The sequence below is a fragment of the Lontra canadensis genome, unplaced genomic scaffold (assembly GCF_010015895.1).
Source record: "Lontra canadensis isolate GAN:19392208 unplaced genomic scaffold, GSC_riverotter_1.0 scaffold4, whole genome shotgun sequence".
NCBI lineage: Eukaryota > Metazoa > Chordata > Mammalia > Carnivora > Mustelidae > Lontra > Lontra canadensis.
The window spans coordinates 7,803,579-7,828,314 of NW_022630998.1; the positions used below are offsets into that span (position 1 = coordinate 7,803,579).

Sequence of the window (24,736 nt, forward strand, 5' to 3'; positions counted from 1 at the left end):
CCTGCGCCGTAGGCAGAGGCTTAACCCACTGAGCCACCCAGGCGCCCCCCTGACTATTTCTTCTTGACTGAGCTTTGATATTTTTTGTCTTTCAAGGAATATGTTGAATTTAAATAAGTTGGTAATTATAAATTATTAATAATATTTCCTCATTCTAGTAATGTGTACAGAGTCAGTGGGCTTGTACCCTTTTCTCATTCCTTATAGTGGTCACCTCTAATTTTTTTTCCCCTTAATCAATCAATCAATCAAAGGTAGACCTTTGTTGATTTTATTGATCTTTATAAGAAATTCATATTTAGTTTCATTAGTTTTTCTCTTCTGTTTACCTGTTAATCTGTCTTATTGAGTTCTGTGCTTTATTATTTCTTCCCATCTGCTTATTTTGGGTTTAATTTGTGTTTCTTTTCCCAACTTTAGATCATTACTCTGGAACCTTTCTTTTTCAGTAAAAGCTTTGAATGCTATAAATTTCCCTCTAAACATTGCTTTAGGTGTATACCAGCAAGTTAATGTTTTGTTTTTCCAGTTTCATTGAGTTTAGGGTTGGGGTTTTCTCATCATTCCTGTCCCCACCCCAATGACAGACTACTTGTACACCTCCTACTCAGTGTAGGTTCTAGAGCATAGGAGTTTCCTGCCTCAGAGACAGATCGCTTTTGTTTCTTTTTATAGAAGGGTTTAATAACTAGGGCATGGGCAGGTTCCTTATCTGTTCTTTAGAAGCTGCCAGTTGTGACCTTGTCCCGAGGAGTGAAGATTGAAGATAGGCTTCTCTAGTACAATCGCTCCACTCTCAGATCTTGGCAGTTTTTTTGTGTCTCTGTCACCCAGAAGGACTCAGGTTTCCCGTCTTCTCTCCAGCACAGAAGAGATGGCAGGTGGGTGCAGATGCAGTTTGTGACTGGGACTCCCAAGACTGTCAGAGTATTTCACACTTTGGCTTTAATGATTTGTTATCATCTTAGTTGTCTGTTTAATGGCTTTTGTAATGTCTCTCCTTTCTTTCTGTGTTCTGCCAAAGGTGAAACTGTTTGTGTGTCCCTTGTCTGCTTAAAGGACCTGTTACTCTTTGCAATTTACTTCACCTGGTTATCTTGTGACATCAACTCTCTGATGGTCTAAAAAAATTAATGATTTTGTGTATTATTGTTTTATTTTCTCATTGTTTAGGGTGGGAGTGACATTTTCTTGTGGATTTCTACATCTTAAGCAGAAGTAGAAGCCTCCAAAATTGTATTTTTGAGATTCATTCTTATTGATGCTAGAAGATGCAGTTTACTTTTGATGAAAATTTCAGGATTTTTTTTTTTTTTCCTGTTATAAGTAATGCTATTACAAACTTTATACTTAAATGTCTCCTGGTATACCTGTGCAGGTATTTCTCTCAGATATAAACTTTAGAAAAGGAATTGCCAAGTCATCTGGTACATGTTTGGCTTTTTTTTACATTGAATTTTTTGTTTGTTTTTTAAAGATTTTATTTATTTATTTAGAGAGAGACTGAGCACAAGCAAAGGGAGAGGGACAAACAGACCCCACACTCTGTGTGGGGCTCGACCTCAGGACCCTGAGATCACCAACTGAGCCAAAGTCAGACCCTAATCAGACTTAGCCACCCAGGTACCCCATATTATTGAAGTTTTTAATCCACTTTGAATTTTGTTTTTGAGTACATAGAATGTAAATTAAGGGTTTAATAAGATTTTTTTCCCCCTCATGGAAAACCTGATATCCCTGTAGTCTGATTTTCCCCCACTGATCTTAGCACCACCTTTGCAATGTATCATCTATTTGCATTTGAGTTTATTTCCAGTCTTTCTATTCTGGTTTATTTTTGTATTTGTTTCTCTGTGATAATACCATACTAGAGCTTTATACAAAGTCTTATCAAAAGGCCAAGTCTCTGTCTTTTTTAACCTCTTGATTTTTCTTTAGGAATGTCTTGGCTATTCTTGACCTTTGTTCTTAAAAATTTAGAAATATCTTGTTGATTTATAAAAGGATCTCTACTGAACATGAAAAAATAATTAGAATTTTTTTGTAAACAAGTTAGAAAGAATGGATATTTTTACAATACTGAGTATTCCTTGCCATTAAAAGATATAGCTCTCCATTTATTTGTCTTCTTTAATGTTTTGAAATATTAGGGGGCTAATGGCTAATGTCCATAGAGGGCTAGCACATTTCTCATTAGTTAACTCCTGGGTATTTTATAGTTTTTGTTGTTATTGAGATAATATTTAAGAAATATTCTTACTCTTATCTTTTGATAAGAGTAAGACTGATGAAGAATTATAAGTGATTTTTTTCCAATTTGATCTTATCTCTAGAAATTTTGCTAAATTCTCTTGTAATAATTTGTTAGAATTTGGGGGTTTGAAATGTAAACAATCATGTCATCTATGAATAATAATTATTTTCTTCCCAATTATGACACCATATGTTTCTTTTTCTTTGCTTTCTGTACTAGCTAGGGTCTCCAGTACAAGGCTAAATAGAAATGATGATAGATGTTGCCTTGTTTTGTCTCTAATTTTCAAGGAAATACTTTTAATGTTTCAACAATGTTTACTGTGGGTTTGTTTGTTTTGCGGAGGTAGATACCTTTATTTTGAAGTTGCACTTTTCTCTTCAGTTTTACTAAGAGCTTTTGACTGCCTGGCAGAATTTTATGTGTTTTTTTTTCCTATTTTCTCTGTTAATCTGATAATTTAATAGATCTTATAAAATTAAACCACTTTCATTTTTAGAATAAATCTAATTCAGACTTGGTATCTCACGTATTTATTCATTGCTAGGGTAAGTTTGCCTTTGCTCTGGGGAAGGCTCATTCATATTCATGTGAAGACTGGCATGTAATTTTCTTGTACTTGTCTTGCTCTTTGTTTTCAAATTTATATTAGTTCATTAAGTAGATTGGAGAGTCTTTTTTGTTTTTTTTTCCTTCGGTCTGGAAGAATTTGTAAGAGGAAATTATCCATTTCTTGAAAGCTTGTCAGATCACATCTGAAACTTGTACCTCTAGGCCTGGTATTGTCTTTTTGAAGTTGTTTTCTTATATATTCATTTTTTAAGCTTTTTACTTTGGAATAATGATAGATTTAGAAGAGGTTTCACAGAAATGTATAGGGAAATCCTGTGCGTGTTTCCCCTAGCTTCCCACAAGATACTGACATTGGTACAAGCTATATAGGGTTTATTCAGATTCCACCAAGTTATCTAAGCACTCATTCCTGTGTTTGTGTAGTTCTCTGCAGTTTTTTTTTGTTTGTTTGTTTGTTTTAAGATTTTATTTATTTGACAGAGAGAGATCACAAGTAGGCAGAGAGGCAAGCGGGGGTGGGTGGGAGGAGGAAGCAGGCTCCCTGACTAGCAGAGAGCCCGATATGGCACTCGATCCCAGGACCCTGAAATCATGACCTGAGCTGAAGGCAGAGGCTTAACCCACTGAGCCACCCAGGCAGCCCCAGTTCTCTGCAGTTTTATCATGAGTGAGGGTTGTGTAATTGCCACTGCAGTTACGATTGTGAACAATACCATCCCCACAAGAATCCCTTCTGCAACTCCTTAATAGCCACACCGATCCTTTCTCTCTTCCCCCACTTCTCGCATCACGAATCTGTTCTCCATCTCTATTATGTTACTTACTGAACATTGCACAAATGTAAATCATGCAGTATGTGTCTTTTTGAGATTGGCTTTTTACTTGGCATGATTTTCTTGAGGTTCATTCAAGTTGTGTTTATCAGTAGTTCACTTTTTAATGCTGAGAAGTGCTTCATGGTATGGATACATCATAGTTTCCTTAACAGTTGACTAACTGAAGAACATTTGGGTAGTTTCCAGTATTTGGCTATTTAGAAAAAAGGCTGCTATCAAATTAACTGTACACGGTTAAAATTTATTTTGAATGCTTCTATGATCTTGAAGGTTTAAAGAAAATTGTTTTAAAGATAATGGTGTATCTTGCTAATATACTTCTAACATCTTTCTCCTAAGCCTAAGAATTTTATCCCTGAATAGCCTTATAGTGGTTTGAACCATGTTAAAGGGTATTGGTAGTAAATTCCTCCAGCTTCGTTTAAATATTGAAATATAAGCCGCTATGAATGTTTGTGTACAAGTTTCTGCATGAAATAACTCTTCATTCACAGGGTTAAATGTTGTGGGAAGATCTTAAACTACTAATTTCTTTAACTGTTATTGAACTATTCTGAATATTTCTTCTTGAATTAGCTTTTTTGGCAGGTTATATTTTTTTCTGGGAATTTGTCAATTTTGTTTAATTTTGTTTTCAAATTTATTAGCAAAAAGTTCATAGTATTAACTTATTTTCTTTATAGTCTCTTCTGTTTCAATGGTTATTTACATCTACTTTTTAATCCCTAGATATTTATTCTTTTTATCGTGGTAAATCAGAGGATGGTTTTAAAGAACGAAATTTTGGCTTTGTTGATCCTCTAGGTTTTTTTGTTTTTGTTTTTGTCTTTCTGTGTAAGCAATATGTCAGACATCTCAACCTAGGGAAATAAAATAAAAGGCATTTTTTTTTTGTCTTCCATTGTTTTTCGTTTTTGTTGTTTGTTTTTTGAAAATTTGTCCAGTTGAAGTCTTCCACTGCTCCTGGATGGAAATTCAGATAAGCCATATAACTCAAGGTTTATCAACATGGCACTATTGACATTTTGGGGAAGGTGGTTCTTGCATGTGGGGCATGTCCCATGCACTGCAGGATGGATAGCAGCCACCTGGTCTCCACCTGCTGGAGGCCCATAGCACCTACCAGATGTAATAACCACAAATGTCTGCAAACATTATTAAATGTCCCCTGGAAGACAGAATTGCTTCTAGTTGAGAACAGCTGCCATGACTTTTATGTTCAATCTTAGAAAACAAAGTTCTTGAATCATTTTTAAAAACTTTTAAGTTGAATGCTTCACTCATGAATTTTCAACCCTTTTCATTTTCTAATACAAAATACTCCCTTTTATTTTTGTTTGTTTTGGTTGTCAGGAAATTCAGTGAAATTTATTGCCTAATTGCTCTAATTAATGAATATCAGATATTTGGTTTCATTGTTCTTTATAATTTAATTGTTTATTTATTTTAACTTATGTTCAATCTTGTAGATGACTTCTGGCCTTCCCAAAATAGTATTGAGAAATACACATTTACAATACACCAATGATTATATTCATGGGTCATCTGTTTTGGGGTGAAAAAAAAATGAGGCAATAGGATATAGGACTCATTTCAAACATGGAGATGAAGGAGGAAGAGGAGGAGAAAGAATGGGAGGAAACAATAAATGGGAGGAAATAAAAGGATGATATTGTAAGTCTGCTGTCTCCCATTTGTAAGTTTCTGTATACATCAGAGCTATGTAGAAGGAGGCTGGATTTAGCTTGATCCAAAAAAAAAAAAAAAAAGAGTTAACCTGGTGTGGCAGATGGCTGCTGGTCTCCTTACCTAATGGAGATGAAAAGTAATAGTTCAACCATAACAGATGAGGTGTTCCCACCTCTGACTGGTATTGCACGGAAGACTAATGAAGTGTGCAGTCAGTGTCTGGGTTTTGGGCCTGGCTTTGACAGGGGCTTCCCTGCTCTTAGTGTGTAAAACTGTGAGCCTGATGGGACACCAGTGAGCAAATTTTCCCACTTTCTACTCATTCCCTTTCATAAGGCAAGGCATTATAAGTGTGTTCCTTAGAGTCCCTCTGTGCTATGATACTATGTCATAATAATTCCTTGGCATTTGGCAGGGAGACAAAAGGAGACTTGCAAGCAGAGGGAAGATCTTCAGGGGCTCTTGGAAAATTTGCTTGGGATGAAAACTCAACAGGCTTAACTTATTCACTGGCTTTTATCCAGGTCTAGAAGGAAACATTTGGGCTGTGTTCATGTGTGTTTTGCAGGAAAGGGAAAGACCTTTCTGTATATGGGATAAAGGCAAACCCTACTCACAGTTGGGAGGTGGAGGTCAGAAGAGAGTAGCTTCTAAGGTTGTCAGTTCCCTGACTCCCTGTGACATTTATTTTTCTAATAATTCTTGGCATTTATATTACTGTGATCAATTAACCTCTCACAATGTTCTAGTCCATTGACCTTATCATTTAGCTATCTTATGGTGCTACTGTCACCATAGGGAGACTGCAAAAGAAACATTTATAATTTTGAATTACCTAGGTCCAGAGCTGGGGAAACATTAAAAAGGCTTAGTTTGGATAATCAGTAGCCCACTCCATGACTAAACCCTGAGGGAGTTTTCCCTTTTCTCATCAGTCTTGAATTCTCACAGCTACATCATAAGAAGCAAAGGAACAGAACCCATCCTAAATTGTGCTGTTGTTCAGGGATTCCAAAATGACTCTAAGAAGACTGGGAAGATCACAGAATCTCAAAGTTGGAAGGGACCTAACCTTAGAGATGGTTAGGATCCTTGGCCATAGACAACAGACCTGGGCTATAATAATGAGGATAATAATAATATAATAACGATATATAATATAATGATATAATGTGGGTAATGTGGGCAGAAGGGAATTAGCTAGAACAACATTGGAAAGCTCCAAGGTCAATGCGAGGCTGGAGAACAAGGCTTAGGAATGCAGAGAAACCAAGGGTACTCTGCAGGGCCAGGAAGCTGGAGTTACAACAATACTTTCCTGGGAGGAATACCCTCCAGTTGCTCCTTCCATCCTTCAAGACTCAGTCCTGGGAGAAAGGATCTGATTGACTAAATATGGATCCTTTGGCTTCTGTAGTGGAAGGACCCCATCAAGATCACACCAAACCCCGAAGAGGAAATTCCTCTGTTGGAAATCAGAATGCTTTTAGGAAGAAGGAGTGGCCAATGGGAGGAAAAGAAGAAAAAGGTGGGCATTGGGGGAAGGAAAGAAAAAGTTGAATACTAGGTAATTCTTTAGTCCAACCTCATTTTACATGGGAGGGAGCTGTGGCTTGAAGAGTGAAATGGCTTGTTCTAGTTTACAAACAAGTGAGAGTCCAACCAGGGATCAGAACCTGGGTTTTCTAGCTCCCAGCTTGGTGCCTTTCAATAGCAGATGCCTTTGGAAGCAGCACAAATAGCCTTCTTCAGCCATACTCACAGGAGTTTGGCCTCAGTGCTGGTCAGTCCAGCTGTATCAGATTTGAAGAATTTAAAAGAGCACCTCATTTGGACTCAGCTTTTAATCGAAGGAGCAACCACTGACACTTCTAATAGAAACTAGCTCTTACATTTATGTTTTTTTATAAGCCACATCATCACTGTCTGCCCGAAGAAATCATAAGCTGGTGGAGGATGGACAGTGAAGTGTGGTACTTGAAATAACAGGAGGACCCCAGGGAATTTAAGAGATGCCGTTCATTCCCCACTGGGGAATGGGATTTCAGTCAGATGGCCAGCCTTCCTTGGTGATGGATGCAGCTGGTCTTAATTAATTGAAGTCGGGAAAAGCACAGGTTGTCAAGGGTGCTTTGTCAGAAATCAAACTCGCTGGGGATGAGGAAGCAGACCCAGACCGACAATTAAGAACTGCCCTGAACAGGAATTCACCAAGGGCCCACGGACGCGAAGCTCTGGTCAGAGTGCAGGGACTCAGAGACGCAGGGAGGCGGAAAAGATCTGGATAGATTGGATTGGCCTGTTCTCAGAAGCTTGGCGCTGTCCCACAAACTGTAAACCCCTGTGATTTGGAGAGGGGGTAGTTGACTCTCTTAATCCAAGATCAGTGGGGAGGAGAAGACTTGGTTTAATGCAGGCAAACCTGTATAAATAACAGCGTGCTGCTTTAGAAAGATGATTGATTTGCTGTCCAAAGGGTAAACAGCAGTCCAGCGTCTTGGCTCGGTGACCAGCTCAGCCTGTGCACCAGCCAGCCAACGGCACACGCCTGCAACTACTGTGTTTCTGCCACTGCCAGCTTCTCTTTCTAAACATCCCTCTCAGCCACCTTTCTCCCCGAAATCCTTTTGTTATGTCTAAACAAATCCTGTTATGAAACAACAACAACAAAAAACCTGGCGAACAGCCAGTCCACACAGAGAAATGGGACTTAAATTACATTTCGGTTTTGATTTCCAAATAGAGGGAGCAGTGATTGGACTCTAAGCAACACACACCCATTATCATCAGAACTCATAAGCTTAATTACAGAGAAACTGAAAGCTAATAATTTTTTATGCACAGTTACATCCCTAGGAGGCCAGTTACCATGGAAATCTCTCCTTCCTTTTCTTCTACTTAGAACGTATTTATATGGGAAAGGAAGTGAAATATAAACATGATGGAAACATTAAACAAGACATGGCACAGTTTGCTACAAATACTTTACATTTATTATAAGAATACAGTAAAAAGAAAGGTTCTGCAGACCTATGCGTGGTAATTGGTCTATCGGAAAAGAAAAAGGCTATTCGAAAATGATCTAAGTTTACAAAAAAGGTGAAATCATCTTTAAAAAAATCAACAATTGAAAAACATCGTACAATGTTAGTCAGAGTTGAAAGGATATTTTCTTTTGGATGTAAAAGCTAACAAATAAATAAGTGTTAAATATAGACCAGAGTTAAAAAATGGTCAGAGATAGACAACTAACTGTTTTATATAGTTAGCTGTCATTCATTGTCAGACTTGTTTACAAAGCCAGAGAAACTCACCAAAGGCCTTGTGTGTATGCTCTACACTTGAATTTTTTTTTATAAGAAGCACCCTATTTCCAGTGTTTCTTTTATCCATTTCACAAATAAATTATTTTAAAACAGCAACAAAAAAGATTAAAGGTGCTTTAACCTGATAGTATTGGCACTAGAGGGAAACTTGGTAAACCACAGGAGTGTTTTGCTCAAAGTGATGCTTATCGATGGAACATCTACACCTTGGCAGGCTGAGAGCAGGCACCACTCGTACCCCATCATCTCAAAACCATCTTCTATCAAAGGGAAGAGGAAGCAACCCAGAAAATTGAATTTCTGCAACCACTCCCTGTGGACCCGTGCCAGGAAAATGGCAGTGTCTTAATTCAGCGGGTTCCCCACAGTCAAATGGCCTGGGCACTATTTGTTATAGTTCATCTTTGCTTTTAGTTTGCTTGGGTTCCTGAAGAAGTCAGGGCTGTTCTTGGGACCTGGACAATTTGGTTTTGTTCTCCTGCATTTATCTGGCTTTTCCTAACCCTACTGTGATTGTTTGGGTATGACTTCAGAGAATTCCATCCTTCCAGGGTTCTCCCCAGAACCCACCAAGAACAGCACACACAGAGAAAGCCATAACATAAAAGTCATCAGAATTCACACACACACCCCCCACGCCCCCATTATACTTGTGTTGCTTCTAATGTATTTAAACATAAATATGAAATCTGAAGATGTCTTACTAACAAAGCTGTTACAGTGAGAAAGCTCAGTACTCTTTGAAGGAAAATGCTGAAACCGGTCATGAAGTGTGCACTCCTGGCACACACTGACAGTCAGATTGGGTCACAGAATGGTCCTGGGGAACTGACATTTCATATGGTGCAGTGAAGTGTTCATCAAGTGAAAGAGAGTTTCCTATCTTTGGCCACTTTGGTCACAAATTGGGAATAACCAAGACCCTTCCCAACCAAGACCCTTCCCTACCAGCTCCCCTTTATCTGTGATTATGATTTGATGCTCAGAGTCTATACCGAGGGTTGGACTTAGAATTGTAGGGTTATGAAATACACTTGCTGTGGGGAACCAGGTGAATTTTGTGGAACGAATCTCTCTGACTCTAAAGCCAAAATAATCTCATTAAAACATGCATATTTTCTGTACATTGCAAGAAAGGCCTAGCACCTGAGGAAGAATTATAGTGAATAAATTCACTTCTATGGGAAATGGTCTTTTGCTTGAAGCAAAAACAATTCAGACTGCCAGGGGATGGGCCTTCAAAACATCCCAGAGTCAAACTAGAAGAAGTGTGCTGTACTTTGGGTTAGGAGAAAACATTCAGTCCTATTAAGAACGGTTCTGGGCACCCTGCCCTGTGCATTCCCTTCCAGCAGTCTGGCATTTCTTAAGAGCAGGCAGGCAAGTTTATTTCTACCTAGTCAAGCTATTTGTGAAAGGAAAATTCCTACAGAATAGGGTGTTTTGCTTTTTAATTTTTTCCTCTTCTGTGTTTAAAGAAGAACAAAGGCATGGATTGGTGAGCTGACAAAGACTACAAAGATGGTCATTTGCCTGATCTCAGTAACAACAGATTCCAGATCTCGCTCTCTCAGACACTGAAGTTTTGAATCCAGGCAGGGCACTTAGAAATTTGAGCCTCCATTTGGAGGTGGGCGGGTGGGTTTAATCTTCATAAAGATTGTTCAGGCAACTTAAAAGACCCCCAGGTTGTATAACTTGACAAGAGCTATATGAAGGAAATATTAATAATAAGAATTTGGACTCCTATACTTTATTTTTGTTACTCAAATTTTTGCTGCTTTAGTGTGAGAATTGGGATTTTTTTTTTTATGGCCATCTTACACTTACCCTGTGTTGCTGAGAGCTTTGACTTTTTCCACTAATATCTGTCCTATGCTTTCAAAATAAGGTATTCCCTCCTGTGACCAGATGGATTGCCTAGATGGTTGTAGTTTTTGCAAGGATGTTTTAACTGAACACATAAGGGTGAAGTGGTGTTTCTGTTGTCCGATGACCGAAGTCTGGCTTCTTAGTATGTCACTTTAGAATCTGCTTTGGATAGTATCTACAGTGTGCTTATTCTGATATTAAAGATGTTCTTAGCAAATGGGAGAAAGATGTGATATTTGGCTTTTTAGGAAGGATAATGCTTTGGGGGAAGTATAGAGTACAGCTGAGGTTTTAACACAGGGGTGCTGTTGGGTCCATATATCTAGGTAGGTTGGCTTATTCTGAACTTGTCTTCATGTCTGTGACCCTCTTTTCTGAATCTATGGAGAAAGTCTTTAACATTGCACAGTTAAAATAATTTTAGACATTTATGCATAGGGAATATGCAGGAAACAACACAAAATATTGGCATGGAAGAGAGGAATGGTAAAATTGAATATGTCCAGGGGTTTAAGATAGAGTAGTCATTGCTAGCGTTTTGACATTTCTTTGTAGGTAGGTAGGTCACCTAATGAGCTTACTTGGCCAAGTCGACAGGCTGCTTCCCTGGACGTGCCTGCTCAGAGTGGTCTTTGTGTCCTAGGAAAAATCTCCCAAGAACCTCTATTGATAGTGTTACTCCTCTAAGGCATCTATGCACTTGTCCTGTCTCCAGCACAAGGACGACAAGGAAGCTGTGTTCTAAGCAGCATGTACCATGGGGCTGCTCCCAGAGTGGCCGTGCAGTTGGCTTCAGTAAATGGATGCCTGGGAGTTCGCTACAAGGTGGGGCATCCTGAGCACCTGAGGAGAAACTCTCTGGTCTAGGGCCATTGCGATGCTATCCGATTAAGGCTGATGATAAAGGCCTTCCTATTAGTAGCTGCGTATGAGAAAAGGAAATACGAATGAGAAGTTAAAAAAAGCAAAAACAAGAAACAAAAACAGAAAAAGTAGCACCCAGCACAGTTCCCTGTACCTGACATGGCAGATGATCAGGAAAAGCTTCCTGAGTGAATAAAGAGGAGAGAAAACACATGATGAAATTCTGCTACCAGGGTCCTTACTATCCCTTAGAACACTTCTTTGTAGAATATTTGAATCTGCTGGTCTCACTGGGAATGTGTGGGAAGAGAGTTTAGAAATTCAGAATTTGAATCTCCTTAGAATAAAATAAATATTCATGTTTCAAGGTTCTTACAAGTTTGCTGGCAAGGAGGGAAGCTAAATCTGTCTTCATGCTGCAGGCAGATATACCTACTACAAGATTCCTTTAATAAAATAAAAAGCAGGAGCTTTCCCTGCAAACGTCCTCCAAGGCCGCCTACCCTACACATTCGTGGGCTGCGTGGGGTGCAGGCCGGGCCTTATGGAAAAACCCAGCCAGGGTGATTTTTCATTGCGCAGTGGCTACCTCCTAAGATTATCAGGGGCATAAAAGAAAATCAAATCAATATCCAATTCAGTGTCCTTTAAGAAATGTTGTAGAGGCTTGAGAGGAATGTAATGTTTAATAACATAGAGCAAGAAGCTCCTCAAAACCCCCTTTTGAGGACAGGCATTCTCTCACTGCTGCTGCATTTCTTTGTCCGGAGGGTTAGCCCTGGGGCAGCTTTGCTGGGGACTCTCTCACTGCCCCGGCCCCCCGCCCCCTTCAGTCTTGGTTTTTCAAGCCTCTGGGTCTGCCTTCTGCATCTCAGCTCAGCTGTGCTGCACTACCACTGGCTTTGGGATGTTTCTACAATTCTTTCCCCTCAAACATGACTGGACAAAGACAAGAAACATTGTTCAGTTGGTATTTTCCTCCTTCCCTGCTGAATTCCGTTTCCCCAGAGTAGAACTCACCCCAGGAAGGTCCTTCTGGCACCCCAGGAGCCAGTTAGTGGACATTAGTCAGGAGGGGAAACAGGGCTGATCCGAGTGCTCTCATTGAGGCGACTACGCCCTATCGCAACTAGAAATTTCTAACAAAGGATGAATAATGAGGGACCTTAGTTGATAGGTCCAGATCCTAGTCAGCAAGACAATGGGGGTAGGCGTGGTCCAGCAGCACGGTGCCCGAGCCAGGGATAGAAAACTGCTCCCAATGCAAGGGAGAGGGATTTAATTTGCTCCCACTAAGGCCCACATACTGGCGGGTGACCTCTTTTGCTTCTTTGGCTCTGTATCTTTTTAATTATCTGTAGGGAAGGATCTGGCCTGGAGGCACTGGTCTCCTCCGGCTTTCTAGTGACATTATCTAAGTCTCTGTTCCACTTGAATCATTCCACACTCTCTGCAGCGGCTGCACCATCTTGTCTTACAAGAACGGGTTCTTTGCTCTCTTGCCTTTGCAGATGCCCACCTCAGCTCCTTATTAATAGACAAACTAAAGTCTATGCTCATTACTTCTGTGCAGTTTAAAGTGACTGGAATTTAGTTCAGCGGGATTCTTCCACCACCCAAGACTCTCCGTCCTTATTAGTGAGCTAAGTGAGTCTTGATGTCTATACTCAACAATTCAGAACTTAATCTTTGAATCAGTATGAGGCGGTAGGCTGGTTTTCAAGGGGTAATAAATATTACCTTAAATTGAATTATGACCGAGATATGTAGTTTATACACCTTCTGTATTATAGCATTATTCTTTAAAGGAGAATTTTATGGGACTCTAAGACTATCAGTATCTCCTTCAAGTAGGTAATCTTGTACATGAGTATTTTCTTTTGTAGAAATGAATATGCAATTTGGATTCTCCCAAGTAATACTGTATTCAGACTTGATGTGAAACTAACCAAAACAGAGAAAAATAAATAAAATATTTAATAAAAAATTTCTGGTATGCATAAGCAAATCAGAGTTAGTAATAAAAGAGGTAACTTTATTTTAATGGTAAACTTTCATGCTAACTTAATGGTATAATGGGAATGTAATATAAACTCATTTTCATATAAAATCTTTGTTTCCATTTAATTAACATATTAATACATAAAGAAGATGTGTCTTTTTCAGTGCCCACCCCATGGTTGCCCTATTTTGCGTTATTCTCTGTTTTGTGTGAAAGCTCTGACCTAAATACAAAAGTCGGTCTTTACAGGACTCAGAAGAGTGCTTACGGACTATCAGTTCTGTTGCTAAGAAACTTCTAAAGCGTCAGTGGTGTGATCAAGGGAGTATGTGTAAAAAGAAGAGTGCTGAGACAAACAGCCTCCTTACAGAGTCTATCAGTCTCACTTCAGATAACCCCTGGCCACAAAAGTGTCCACAGGGTTTACTCCCTTTGGTTGTCAGGTACAGTCTGAGAACATCTCCTGATCACAAGCAAGTTGCCTGAGACAACTGAACGACAGCAATGTGTTGTCACAGATTTTTGCATTGTAAGTGTTAGGTTTATCCCACTAACGAGGTTCTCGGTGTGGGGCATATGTGATAACTAAAACACTTTCTTCTTGACACAATCTTGCAGAGTTATTTTAGTGGTATTAGCCAAACTATAAAAAACTATATGGCAAAACCAAAATACAACATAGACAAGAAAACCGTACTATGGCTTAAAGGAAATTAAACCTATTTCAATGAGTAAACATTAGCTTTTCTTTTAAAAATAACCTTCAAATGAAAAACAGTTGTGAAATGTGTACTGAACAATGGCTAATACAATTAGGCTTATGGTCTATGCTGATCTGCTAGTAAGATGTTTCAATAATATTGTATTTGTGATAAAATGGTGAATTATGGATGAAGAACTTTATTGCCTATTTTAAATTTGGGAGATGAGAGGGAAATGATTACATGAGACCTTTCACTGGGGACTCAGTGGTGAGATGGGCTGAAATAAGGCCTCTGGTTTTAAAAGTTTAAATAAAACTTATTAATCCTTTATTATTATTTTTCTAGAAGAGAAAGAATATATTGGCTTTGAGAAGTAACCTTAGATTGCATGGAATATGAAATTAATTTTAGGTTTCAAATATTGGCAATAAATGTTAATTTAACATTAAAAGATTTCTTGAAAAATGATGAACTACTAAATATTTGTAATAAAGGTTTGTTGGTGATTCACGATCGAAAAATGCAGGTAAGTCAGGCTGCCTGGGCTTATTTCCCCCCACCCCTACTCTGTACTCATAAATTTAAGGAATTATGACAGGAACGGCAAAGGAGTGATAGATGAAACTCTTGGAAAATCCATTAACAACACAGATTTGTGACCTGGCTTAATTACATTCAGTCTAGTGGCAATTTTGGTTTCTGTTTTCTTACTAAACAAGTTATGAGGTTTTGTGCATTTCTGAAGCCTTCTTTCCCCTACATCAACTTGCAGATTCAGAACGGTATTTGTATGTGTGCTTTCTGGGTATGGATTAGCCTCTTAAAGTACATAATTCCAATAATTATCAGTGACAGAAGGGATGAATAAATTATGCTCTAAGCACAACAAAATTAACAGTAAAAAAACGGTTTGCATAAGTTTTTCTTAATGCATGCGCCTATATTAAATTTAATATTCCATACAACTTATCCTGAAAGACTCCCAATGAGTGATTAATCCTGAACTATACCACTGCCTGCTTTGGGACAAAGAATAAAATAGAATTTAAATGCTGCAGATGTCACGATGTTTTGAAAAGCTTCTTTAATTTAAGCACAGAGTTATGATGTGAATTGCAAATTCTAACAGCCTGGATGAGTGAAATATCAATGCCATGTTCATTCTTTACACCAGAATGCAAAGATTAAGCTTCAGGTCTTGTTCACAAAATTAAAGCCAAAACCATCATTCCCTCTCCTTGCTGAGAGCTTAGTGTTGAGGCTAGTAAGTGATGAGGGTCTGTTTTCTTTAAACAAAGAATATCATGAAGAGAGTCATTTGAAATACAGACAAAGGGTAAAAATGTCCCACCTGACTCTTCTTTTGAAGGCTGGCAAGTGCCTGAAGACCACAGCAAGCACTTAATGCATCCGGGCTTCGATTTACCGCAGTATAGGCCATCAAAAGAAGTTTCCATTCTTTACCGTATTTGACAGAAAGGAATACATTGCTGATTTTTTTAAAAGTTACTTTGTATATTGTAATATACTTTGAGGGCAAGTTTACTTGGCTTTCATTTTGATCTGGATGTAGTAATTATCAAACGTGTACAAAACTTGCAAGGAAGTTGAAATGATAGACTCAAGCTATTTTGTTCTCTTCAGTATTATCCTTTATACTCTTCAAAGTACTGGGTGTGAGTTCTGTGCGATGGTATTCCTAAGCAGCGAACAACAGCTGGAGAGGAAAGGAGGAATTTTGTATCCCATAAGCTCTTCCAATGGATATAACCAAACGATCACTAAGGTGCTATTTATCTGAACACAGGCCCGAGCACTTAGTAAAACCTCCCAAGCCACATTTACCCCTGAGTGTGACCATCTCCTACATACATATTTATCCTGAGAGGCAACTATATACAGAACACGGGGTAAGTTCCCTGGATGCAACTAACATGCAGCTCAACAGACTCCTCCTCTTAACTCTGTGTTCCATCTTATTCACATGACGCGTCTCCAGAATGGTGCTCGCACACGGGTCGGGTAAGATAAGGTTATCCTAAGATAAGGATACACTCCTGGCAGCAGTGTAAGGGTAAATGAAGGGGGAAAGTGGAAACAGGAGGGATGCCCCTCTATCTTCTTCTATAACGTTCACTTGACTTCTTTACCGTTTACTACTGCTTAATGGTAGTGTGTGTGTGTGTGTGTGTGTGTGTGTGTGTGTGTAGGCACATGTGTGTGTGTGTAGGCACATGTGCATGTGTGTACATACATCCGTGTGTTTATGAACTAGAATCATGAAATTCTTTCGGCTCTGGAAACCGACACAAATAAAGGGAATTAAATACCAGGATGCCTCCTCTGAGGTGAAAGTAACTTAACCAAAAGTAGGCTGTTATTTCTGTGGATGTGTGCTTTATAGTTTCACTAATTTTTTTTTTTTTTTTTTGCTGCCATTAGGCTTTAACTATGAACTTCTGAAAACATTTCTTAGAACTTTTCCTGTGAATTCAGACCATAAAATAAAAGGTTTGTGAGTATGTAAAAAAAAATCTAAAAAGAAAGCAGATTTTATATTCTCCTCTTTATCTAGCTGTTCCTTTCTCCAGACCCCTCTCCCACACACACAGCTCTCAAAAACACCTCTGGGACAGCTCTCAAAAACATCTTTTTAAGAGCTGCTGTTGCAACCCTAAGAGCGTGCTCTTTGAGGACATTCCATGCGTTACTGTCCGACGCCCAGACCAAGGAGCAGGGAAACAACTAGCTTCCTAATAATACAGGAGTGTGATGCTTCTCACACTGTACTTTTTTCTGGCAAGAAGGAAGAGAAAAACCCTAAGAGGTTCAATTAGCTCCCAACAGAAAATGATATTGACAAACAGAATCTTGCCTTGGCAGAGCAAAAAGCCACTTTTGGTTGGAATGTGTCTTACAGACAATGGCATTACCAGTGTTGCTCTAGCACCCATGGAGTCAGTCTGTGGCACAGGACAGCAGCCTGGGAACTGTGCCTGAAGTAGAAAACCTTTGAGAAACATCAGTGGTCCTGGTGTGAAAAAGATCTGATCTTCCCTCCCACTGAGAGGCTGTGCTTTTCTATTTACAATGGCCAGAAATGGCAGGATTGCTGTGGTGAGCTAATAAAGCCCTTGGTAAGAGTGTCTGTTTCTGGAATACATTGGCCTTTGCCTTTTTTTTTTTTCTGTCAGTGGCACATACTTAAAAAAAACAGTTAATAACAAAAATCACCTTAGAAGACTGTTGTAGGTAATGCGGTATAAACTCATTGTTAATGAGAACAGTGTCACTCTGTTGGAGGACCAGGTCCTAGAAGCTGTTTGCACTGTTCCATCACTGTGTGATTTTCCTCTTGATGACAGTGAGTTCTTTCTGAAGTTCACTGAACTTGGGGCGGTTTTCAGGTTTATAATCCCAGCACTTCGTCATGATTTTGAAAATGTCCTCTGGGCAGTGCTGAGGGGCTGACATTCGGTATCCTAGAGACCCAAGAAGAACAGAACAGAGTTTAGAATGGAGAGAAGATAGGAATATTCACACACGGCATTATGCAGTGTGTAATCTTAGTACATTATGTTGCAGGTATAATAGAAACCCCCCAAAACCCATTTCAGGACAAACTGACTTCTGTTTTCTGCAAGTGATGTAGAATTCAGTATTACAGAGGCATCGAATTACCTTCTAGCTTCAATAGCTTATTTTCCATTTGGTTATTTGTCAGAGGCTGAGGTAAGATAAATCACATACACATGCATATTTTAGTTCTAAGTATTTACTTTTGCTTTTAGAATTTGCTTTTAGATGCTGTGGGCAGAGATTTTTTTTTTTTTTAAATCATCAATACAACCCAGGTTTTTGAAGATGAAGAGAAGATAAGGATTTTAACAAACGCTAAAAGTGAAATAAAAATGAGTAGGAGCTCTGTTCCCTGACAGCCCACGAAGAATTGTGAATTCAGAGCTGTCCGGTGGTGTGCTCGGCAGCACGGACGTGCCTGTGCATGTTCACACAGGAAGTAAGATGGCGGTGAGAGGAAAGAAGGGGGCTGCGAGTCTTCCTCCTGCACCTGGTTCGACAGCCAGCCTCCTGGAGAGGGGCCTCCCGTGAGGGCATTACTGGGTCAGAAGCATTCTCTCTGGTGAGAGCTGTAGACCACACTAGAGCATGCCAGCCGGCCCCCAGCACCGACTTGTTCCTGTTTCTGATCTGGGAACAGCTTATGGTTTCTTCAGAAATGTTAAGACAATTTTCAAAAACATCTCTCTGAAGTCCAACTACATTTCAATTTAGAATACTATTAGTGGTGTTCATCTGGCATAGAATAAAAAATAGGAGTTGGAGGAACACTACTCTCTTTGGCTTGAAGATAGTGCATGGCACAACCTTGCAGATGTCATGCCAGGCAGGGGGAATGCAAGGAAAGCCTATAGCTCTGTTTTTAAACTCTTGGAGTCTTTAAAAGTTTCTTTTGCTGTGGTTGGTTTTGTCATAGAAGAGCCACACCGTCCATGGGAGGCAAAAGCACAAAAGTGGCATGTCCCCTCCTCCCGCTAGGACATCCATAGACACAGCACTAGCACCGTCCCTGAGAGCTGGATGCGAACATTGCTACCCCCGTCTTTGGCTCACCTCTTTCCACTTGCTCCCGGGCTTGTTGATTTGTCATTCCAGGGTATGGACAGACCCCCAAGCTGAATGTCTCCCAGAGGAGGATGCCAAAGCTCCACACATCACTCTCAGAACTGTATCTCCCTGGAGGGAAACAAAACCATAACAGGTAAGTGTGTAAGTAGGGGACCATTTCTGGTTAAACATGCCTTTGACAGTTACATGTCAGCATATTTAAATTTACCAGTGGAATGCAATAACTAGTGATCTTATTTCTTCACTAGTTTTACTTTCCAGGACTAGTAATATTACCAATTAAATGAATAGTCATCAGGCTGCTGGTTTAACAAAAGCAATTTTCAAAATGACTTTTCCCCCACCAAAAAAACAAATATTCAGCCAGCATGCAAGCTTACTTTCCCTGTAGTATCTAAATGAGATGGATGGTTTATATTAAAAAAAAAAAAGATACAAATTTGTACACATCAATGCCTAGGAGATTAAATAAGTTGGATTTCTGCAATTTTGTGTTCTGCCTCCATCATTTTCTTTCTGTTAAAATTACAAACAAACTTAAAGCAATAATGAAAGTTTCTTGTCTTCAAGTTTTTACTTGTCACTGTTTACAGATATTCCTACATCCTTAAAGGTCTAATTTTTCTCCATTCTTTCATTTATAGAAAATATACTTTCTTCTGCGTATATTTTGAATACGGTAGAATTAACATAACTGGCTGATAAGAACAGCTTCTTTAAATTACATGGTGCCTCGTTTTGTCCAGCTATCTTGGTGCAGCTGTTTTACTGAGCTACATCTACATGAGCTAAGTTCTTTGGATTTTTTTTTTTTTTTTTTTCCGGTAGTCTTCAAGAGAAGCACAGACATAAAAACACAAGATACCTTCTGGAGATGGATATGAAACCAAGGAGGGAAATGGAAAAATCCTTTCCATCCTCTAAGACGCAAAGAATTTAAAGACTTTCATAACATATTTTAATTTTAATTTTATATATAGAGCATATACCATTATAACTAAACCCCATTTGTAGTGGTGTAAAAACGGTTCTTAAATGATTTCATTTCTATCCCCGTTGTAAAGCTCCCCACCTCAACTCTGCTACTGTAGGATTATAAACACCCCTCGGGTAAAAACATCTTGTTACTTTAAAGTAAGATGGCTTTTTCTCTCTCTTGAACAAAGTAAAATGAGAATGAGAGTGTGCCTGCGCTTTGATAACTGCTGTGACGTCAGAGTCTAGAGTGTAGTTGCTGATTATTCCCTCCAGCTGTGTGAATTAGCTTGCTTCTTACTAGACAGTAATTACGGAAATTCACTATGCTGTTTGGTGGCGAGATTAGTTTTCTTGTCTGCATATCAACCCTTTTCATGTTTGCCATCCAATAATTTAATACTTTGCATGGAAGTCATTCAATGACTATAAGTTACGATTAATTCTTGAAGAAAGGTGTACAGAGCCAAATTTTGTTTTTGTAAGATGATATCAGGGTCGAGATCAAGAAAAAGGCATGTTGCATATAAACCAAGATCACACTCCAAAAGTGAAAGTTAATAACCTAATTCTATAACCTTGACCTTAAACCTGGTTTTGCTGGATAATTTAATTAAAAAAAATTTAATTTCTCTGCTTATTTTAATGAGGTATAATTGATACATATTATATCAGTTTCAGGGGTACAGCATAATGATTCAGTATTTGTATGTAGTGCAAAATGATCAATACAGTAGGACTAATTGACATCCATCACCATACTTAGTTACAAAAATTTTTTTCTTGTGAGGAAAACTTTAAAGACCTACTGTCTTAGCCACTTCAAAATGTGCAATACAGTAGTATTATAGTCACGATGCTGTGTTTTATATTCCCATGATTTATTAATTTCACAACAGGAAATTTGTGTCTTTTGCCCCCCTTCACCCATATTCACGTCTCCTACCTCTGGCAACCACCAATCTGCTCCCTGTATCCATGACCTTGGTTTCTTTCTTTCTTTCTTTTATTTGAAGATTTTACATGAAAGTGTAATCATATTGTATTTATCTTTCTCTGACTTATTTCCTGTAGCATAATGAGCCCAAGGTTCATCCATGTTGTCACAAATGGCAAGATACTATTTTTTATGACTGAATACTATTCCATTATATATGTATACCACACCTACTTTATCCTTTTATCTGTCAGTGGGCACTTGTTTCCATGTCCTAGCTACCACAAATAATGCTGCAATGAACATGGCGGGTGCACATATCTCTTCAAGTTAGTGTTTTCCTTTTCTTCAAATAAATACCCAGAAGTGGAAATACTAGATCATATGGTAGTTCTATTTTTATTTTGGGGGGGAATCATCATACAGTTTTCCATAGTGGCTGCACTATAAGTACTTCCACCAGCAGCACACAGTCTCTTTTTTCACATCCTAACGTGTTATTTGTTGTTTTTTTGGTTATAGTCATTGTAACAGGTGTAAGGTGATCTCATTTCAGTTTTTTTTTTAATACACTGATATTACAGTACCATTGACTATATTCCCTATGCTTCACCTTTCATCTCTTTGACTTATTCTGTAACTAGAAGCCTGTACCTCTTACTACCTTTAATCCATTTTGCCTATTCCCCCCAAACCATCTCCCCTCTGTTAATCATCAGTTTGTTCTGTGTTTATGGATATTTTCCTGCTTTTGTTTTGTTTTTTAGATTAAATATGTAAGTGAAATTTGTCTCTGACTTATTTCACTCTAGACCCATCTGTGTTGTCACAAATGGCAAAATTTCATCCTTTTTTATAGTTGAGTAATGGTCTATTGTATACATACAAACCATATCTTCTTTATTCATCCATCTCTTGATGGACACGTAGGTTGCTTCTATATTTTGGCTATTTTAAATAAGGGTGCAATAAACAGGAGTGCATATATCTTTCTGAATGAATGTCTTCATTTTCTTCTGATAAAAGAGTAGAGACATCGTAGGATCATATTTTTATGTTTTTCTTGAGGAACCTCCAAATTGTTTACTACAATGGCTATACTAATTTACATTCCTACCAACAGTGCAAAGCGCTCCTTTTTCTCCACATTCTTGCCAATACTTGTTATTTATTTTTTATTCGAGCCATTATTAGAGGTGTAAGGTGATATTTCATTGTGGTTTTGATTGCATTTCCTTGATGACTAGTGATATTAAGCATCTTTTCATGTCTGTTGGCCAGCTGTATGTTTTCTTTGGAAAAAAAAATGTCTGTTCAGGTCCTCTGCCCATTATTTAATATTATTATTTGTGTGTTTTTTTGGTGTTGAGTTGTATAAGTTCTTTATATATTTTGATATTAACCCCTCATCAGATATCTCATTTGCAAATATCTTCTCCCATTCAGTATGCTACCTTTTTATTTTGTTGATGGTTTCCTTTGCTGTGCAGAAGCTTTTTATTTTGGTGTAGTCCTAATAGTTCATTTTTGCTTTTGTTTCCTTTGCCTGAGGAGATATACCTAGAGAAATACTGCTAAGGTTTTATCAAAAATACTACTGCCTATGTTTTCTTGTAAGAGTTTTATGGTTTCAGGTCTCACAGTTAGGTCTTTATTTTGAGTTTATTTTTGTGTATGGTGTAAGAAAGCAGCCCAGTTTCATTCTTTCGGATGCAGCAGTTTAGTTCTCCAAGCACCATTTATTATTATTTAAAAAGATATTTAAGTAATCTCTATACACAAAGTGGGTATCAAACTCATGACCCCTAGATCAAGAGTCACACAGTCTTATGACTGAGCCAGCCAGGAGCTCCATCCCAGCACCATTTATTAAAAGGATTTTTTTTCCTCAATGTATACTCTTGTCTCTTTTGTCATAGATTAAGTAACCACATAAGCATGAGTTTATTTCTGGATTGTTTTCTCTTCCATTGATCTATGTGTCTATTTTAATGCCAATATCATACTGTTATAACTACTACAGCTTTGTAGTACATCTGGTGACCTGGGATTGTGATACCTCTAGATTTGTGCTTCTTTCTCAATATTGGTGTCATACAAATTTAAGATTATTTGTTCTAGTTCTTTGAGAAATACTATTGGTATTTTGATAGGGATTGCATTGAATCTGTAGGTTGCTTTTGCTAGTATAGTCATTTTAACAATACTACTTCTTCTAATCCATGAGCATGGTATGTCTTTCCATTTGCTTTTGTCCTCTTCAATTTCTTCCATCAACATTTTACAGTTTCCAGAATACAGGTCTTTCACCTTCTTGGTTAAGTTTATTCCTAGGTATTTTATTCTTTTAGTGCAGCTATAATTGGAATTGTTTTTTTAAATTCTCTTTCTGCTAGTTGTTAGTGTATAGAAATGCAACAGATTTCTATATGTTAATTTATATCCTGCAATTTTACTAAATTTATTTATTCTAATGGTTTCTGGTACAGGCTGTTGGGTTTTCTTCTTAGAGTAACCTGTCATCTGTAAATAGTGATAGTTTTACTTCTTCCTTACCAACGTGGACACGCTTTTGTCTTTTACTTTGTCTCATTGCTATGGCTACGACTTCTAGTACTATGTTGGATAAAAGTGAAAATGGACATTCTTGTCTTATTCTTTATCTTAGAGGAAAAGCTCTCAGTTTTTCACCATTGAATATGATGTTAGTTGTGGATTTTTCATATAGGGCATTTACTATATTGAGGTATGTTCCCTCTAAACCCACCTTATTTTTATCACAAATGGATGTTGAATTTGGTCAGATGCATTCTGTGCATCTAACTGAAATGATCATATGATTCTTACCCTTTATTTTGTTAATGTGGTGTATCACTTTGATTTGTGAATACTGAACCATCCTTGCACTTAATAAATCCTACTTGATGGTGGTAGATGATCCTTTTGATGTAATGTTGAATGTGGTTTGCTAATATTTTGTTGAGGGTTTTTGCATCTTTGTTCATCAGGGATATTGGCCTGTAGTTTTCTTTTTTTGTACTGCTTTGGTATGGTTTTGGTATGAAGGTAAGGCTGGCCTTACAGGATGTGTTTGGAAGCTTTCTCTCCTCTTCTATTTCATGTAGTTTGTGGAGGATAAGTATTAACTCTTCTTTAAATGTTTAATAAATTCACCCATGAATCCATCTGGTTCTGGACTTTTGTTTTTTGGGAGTTTTTTGGTGACCAATTCAATTTTGTCATTAGCAATTGGTTTGTTCAGATTTTCTATTTGTTCCTGATTTTTAGAAGAAGATATGTTTCTAGGAATTTATCCATTTCTTCTAGGTTGTCCAATTCATTGGCATATAATTTTTCATAATAGTCCTCTTATAACCCTTTATATTTCTGTCACCTTGGTTGTTACTTTTCTTTCATTTTTGGTTTTCTGTATTTGGGTCCTCTTTTTTTTTTTTTCTTAAGGAGTTTGGCTAAAGATTTAGCAATTTTGTTGATCTTTTCAAAGAACCAGATCTTGGTTTCACTGATTTTTTTCTATTGCTTTTTTAAGTCTCTATTTCATTTATTTCTACTTTGATCTTTATTATTTCCTTCCTTCTACTAACTCCGGGCTTTGTATGTTCTTCTTTTTCTAGTTCCTTTAGGTGTAAGGTTAGATTGTTACAGATTTTTGTTGGTTTGTTTCTTGAGAAAAACCTGTATTGCTATGAATTTCCCTTTTAGAATTACTTCTGCTGCATCTCAAAGATTTTTGAATCATTGTGTTTTTATTTTCTCTTTTATTTTTTTAAGATTTTATTATTAGAGCAAGCACAAGCAAGGGGAGCAGCAGGCAGAGGGAGAAGTGGGCTCCCCACTGAGCAAGAAGCCTGATGCAGGACTCTGTCCCAGGACCCTGGGATCATGACCTGAGCTGAAGACAGACATTTAACTGAGCCACCCAAGCGTCCCTTTATTTCCTCTTTGATTTCTTCTCTGAATCATTGCTTGGTTGGTGGTATGCTGTTCAGCATCCATCTGTTTGTGCTTTTTCCAGTTTTCTTCCTGTAATGGATTT

General features: G+C 38.1%; 1 protein-coding gene across 1 annotated transcript in view; it reads right to left on the bottom strand.

The window, feature by feature from the left end:
- Positions 1–16,949: 16,949 nt before the first annotated feature.
- FER (FER tyrosine kinase) overlaps positions 16,950–24,736 on the bottom strand; it is a 465,098-nt gene continuing 457,311 nt past the window's right edge. The window contains exons 19-20 of the mRNA XM_032845246.1: positions 18,753–18,875; positions 16,950–17,602 (exon numbers count right to left, since the gene is read on the bottom strand). Of these exons, the coding sequence (XP_032701137.1) occupies positions 17,457–17,602; positions 18,753–18,875 (269 nt within the window). The 3' untranslated portion in view covers positions 16,950–17,456. The remainder of the gene's footprint in view (positions 17,603–18,752; positions 18,876–24,736) is intronic.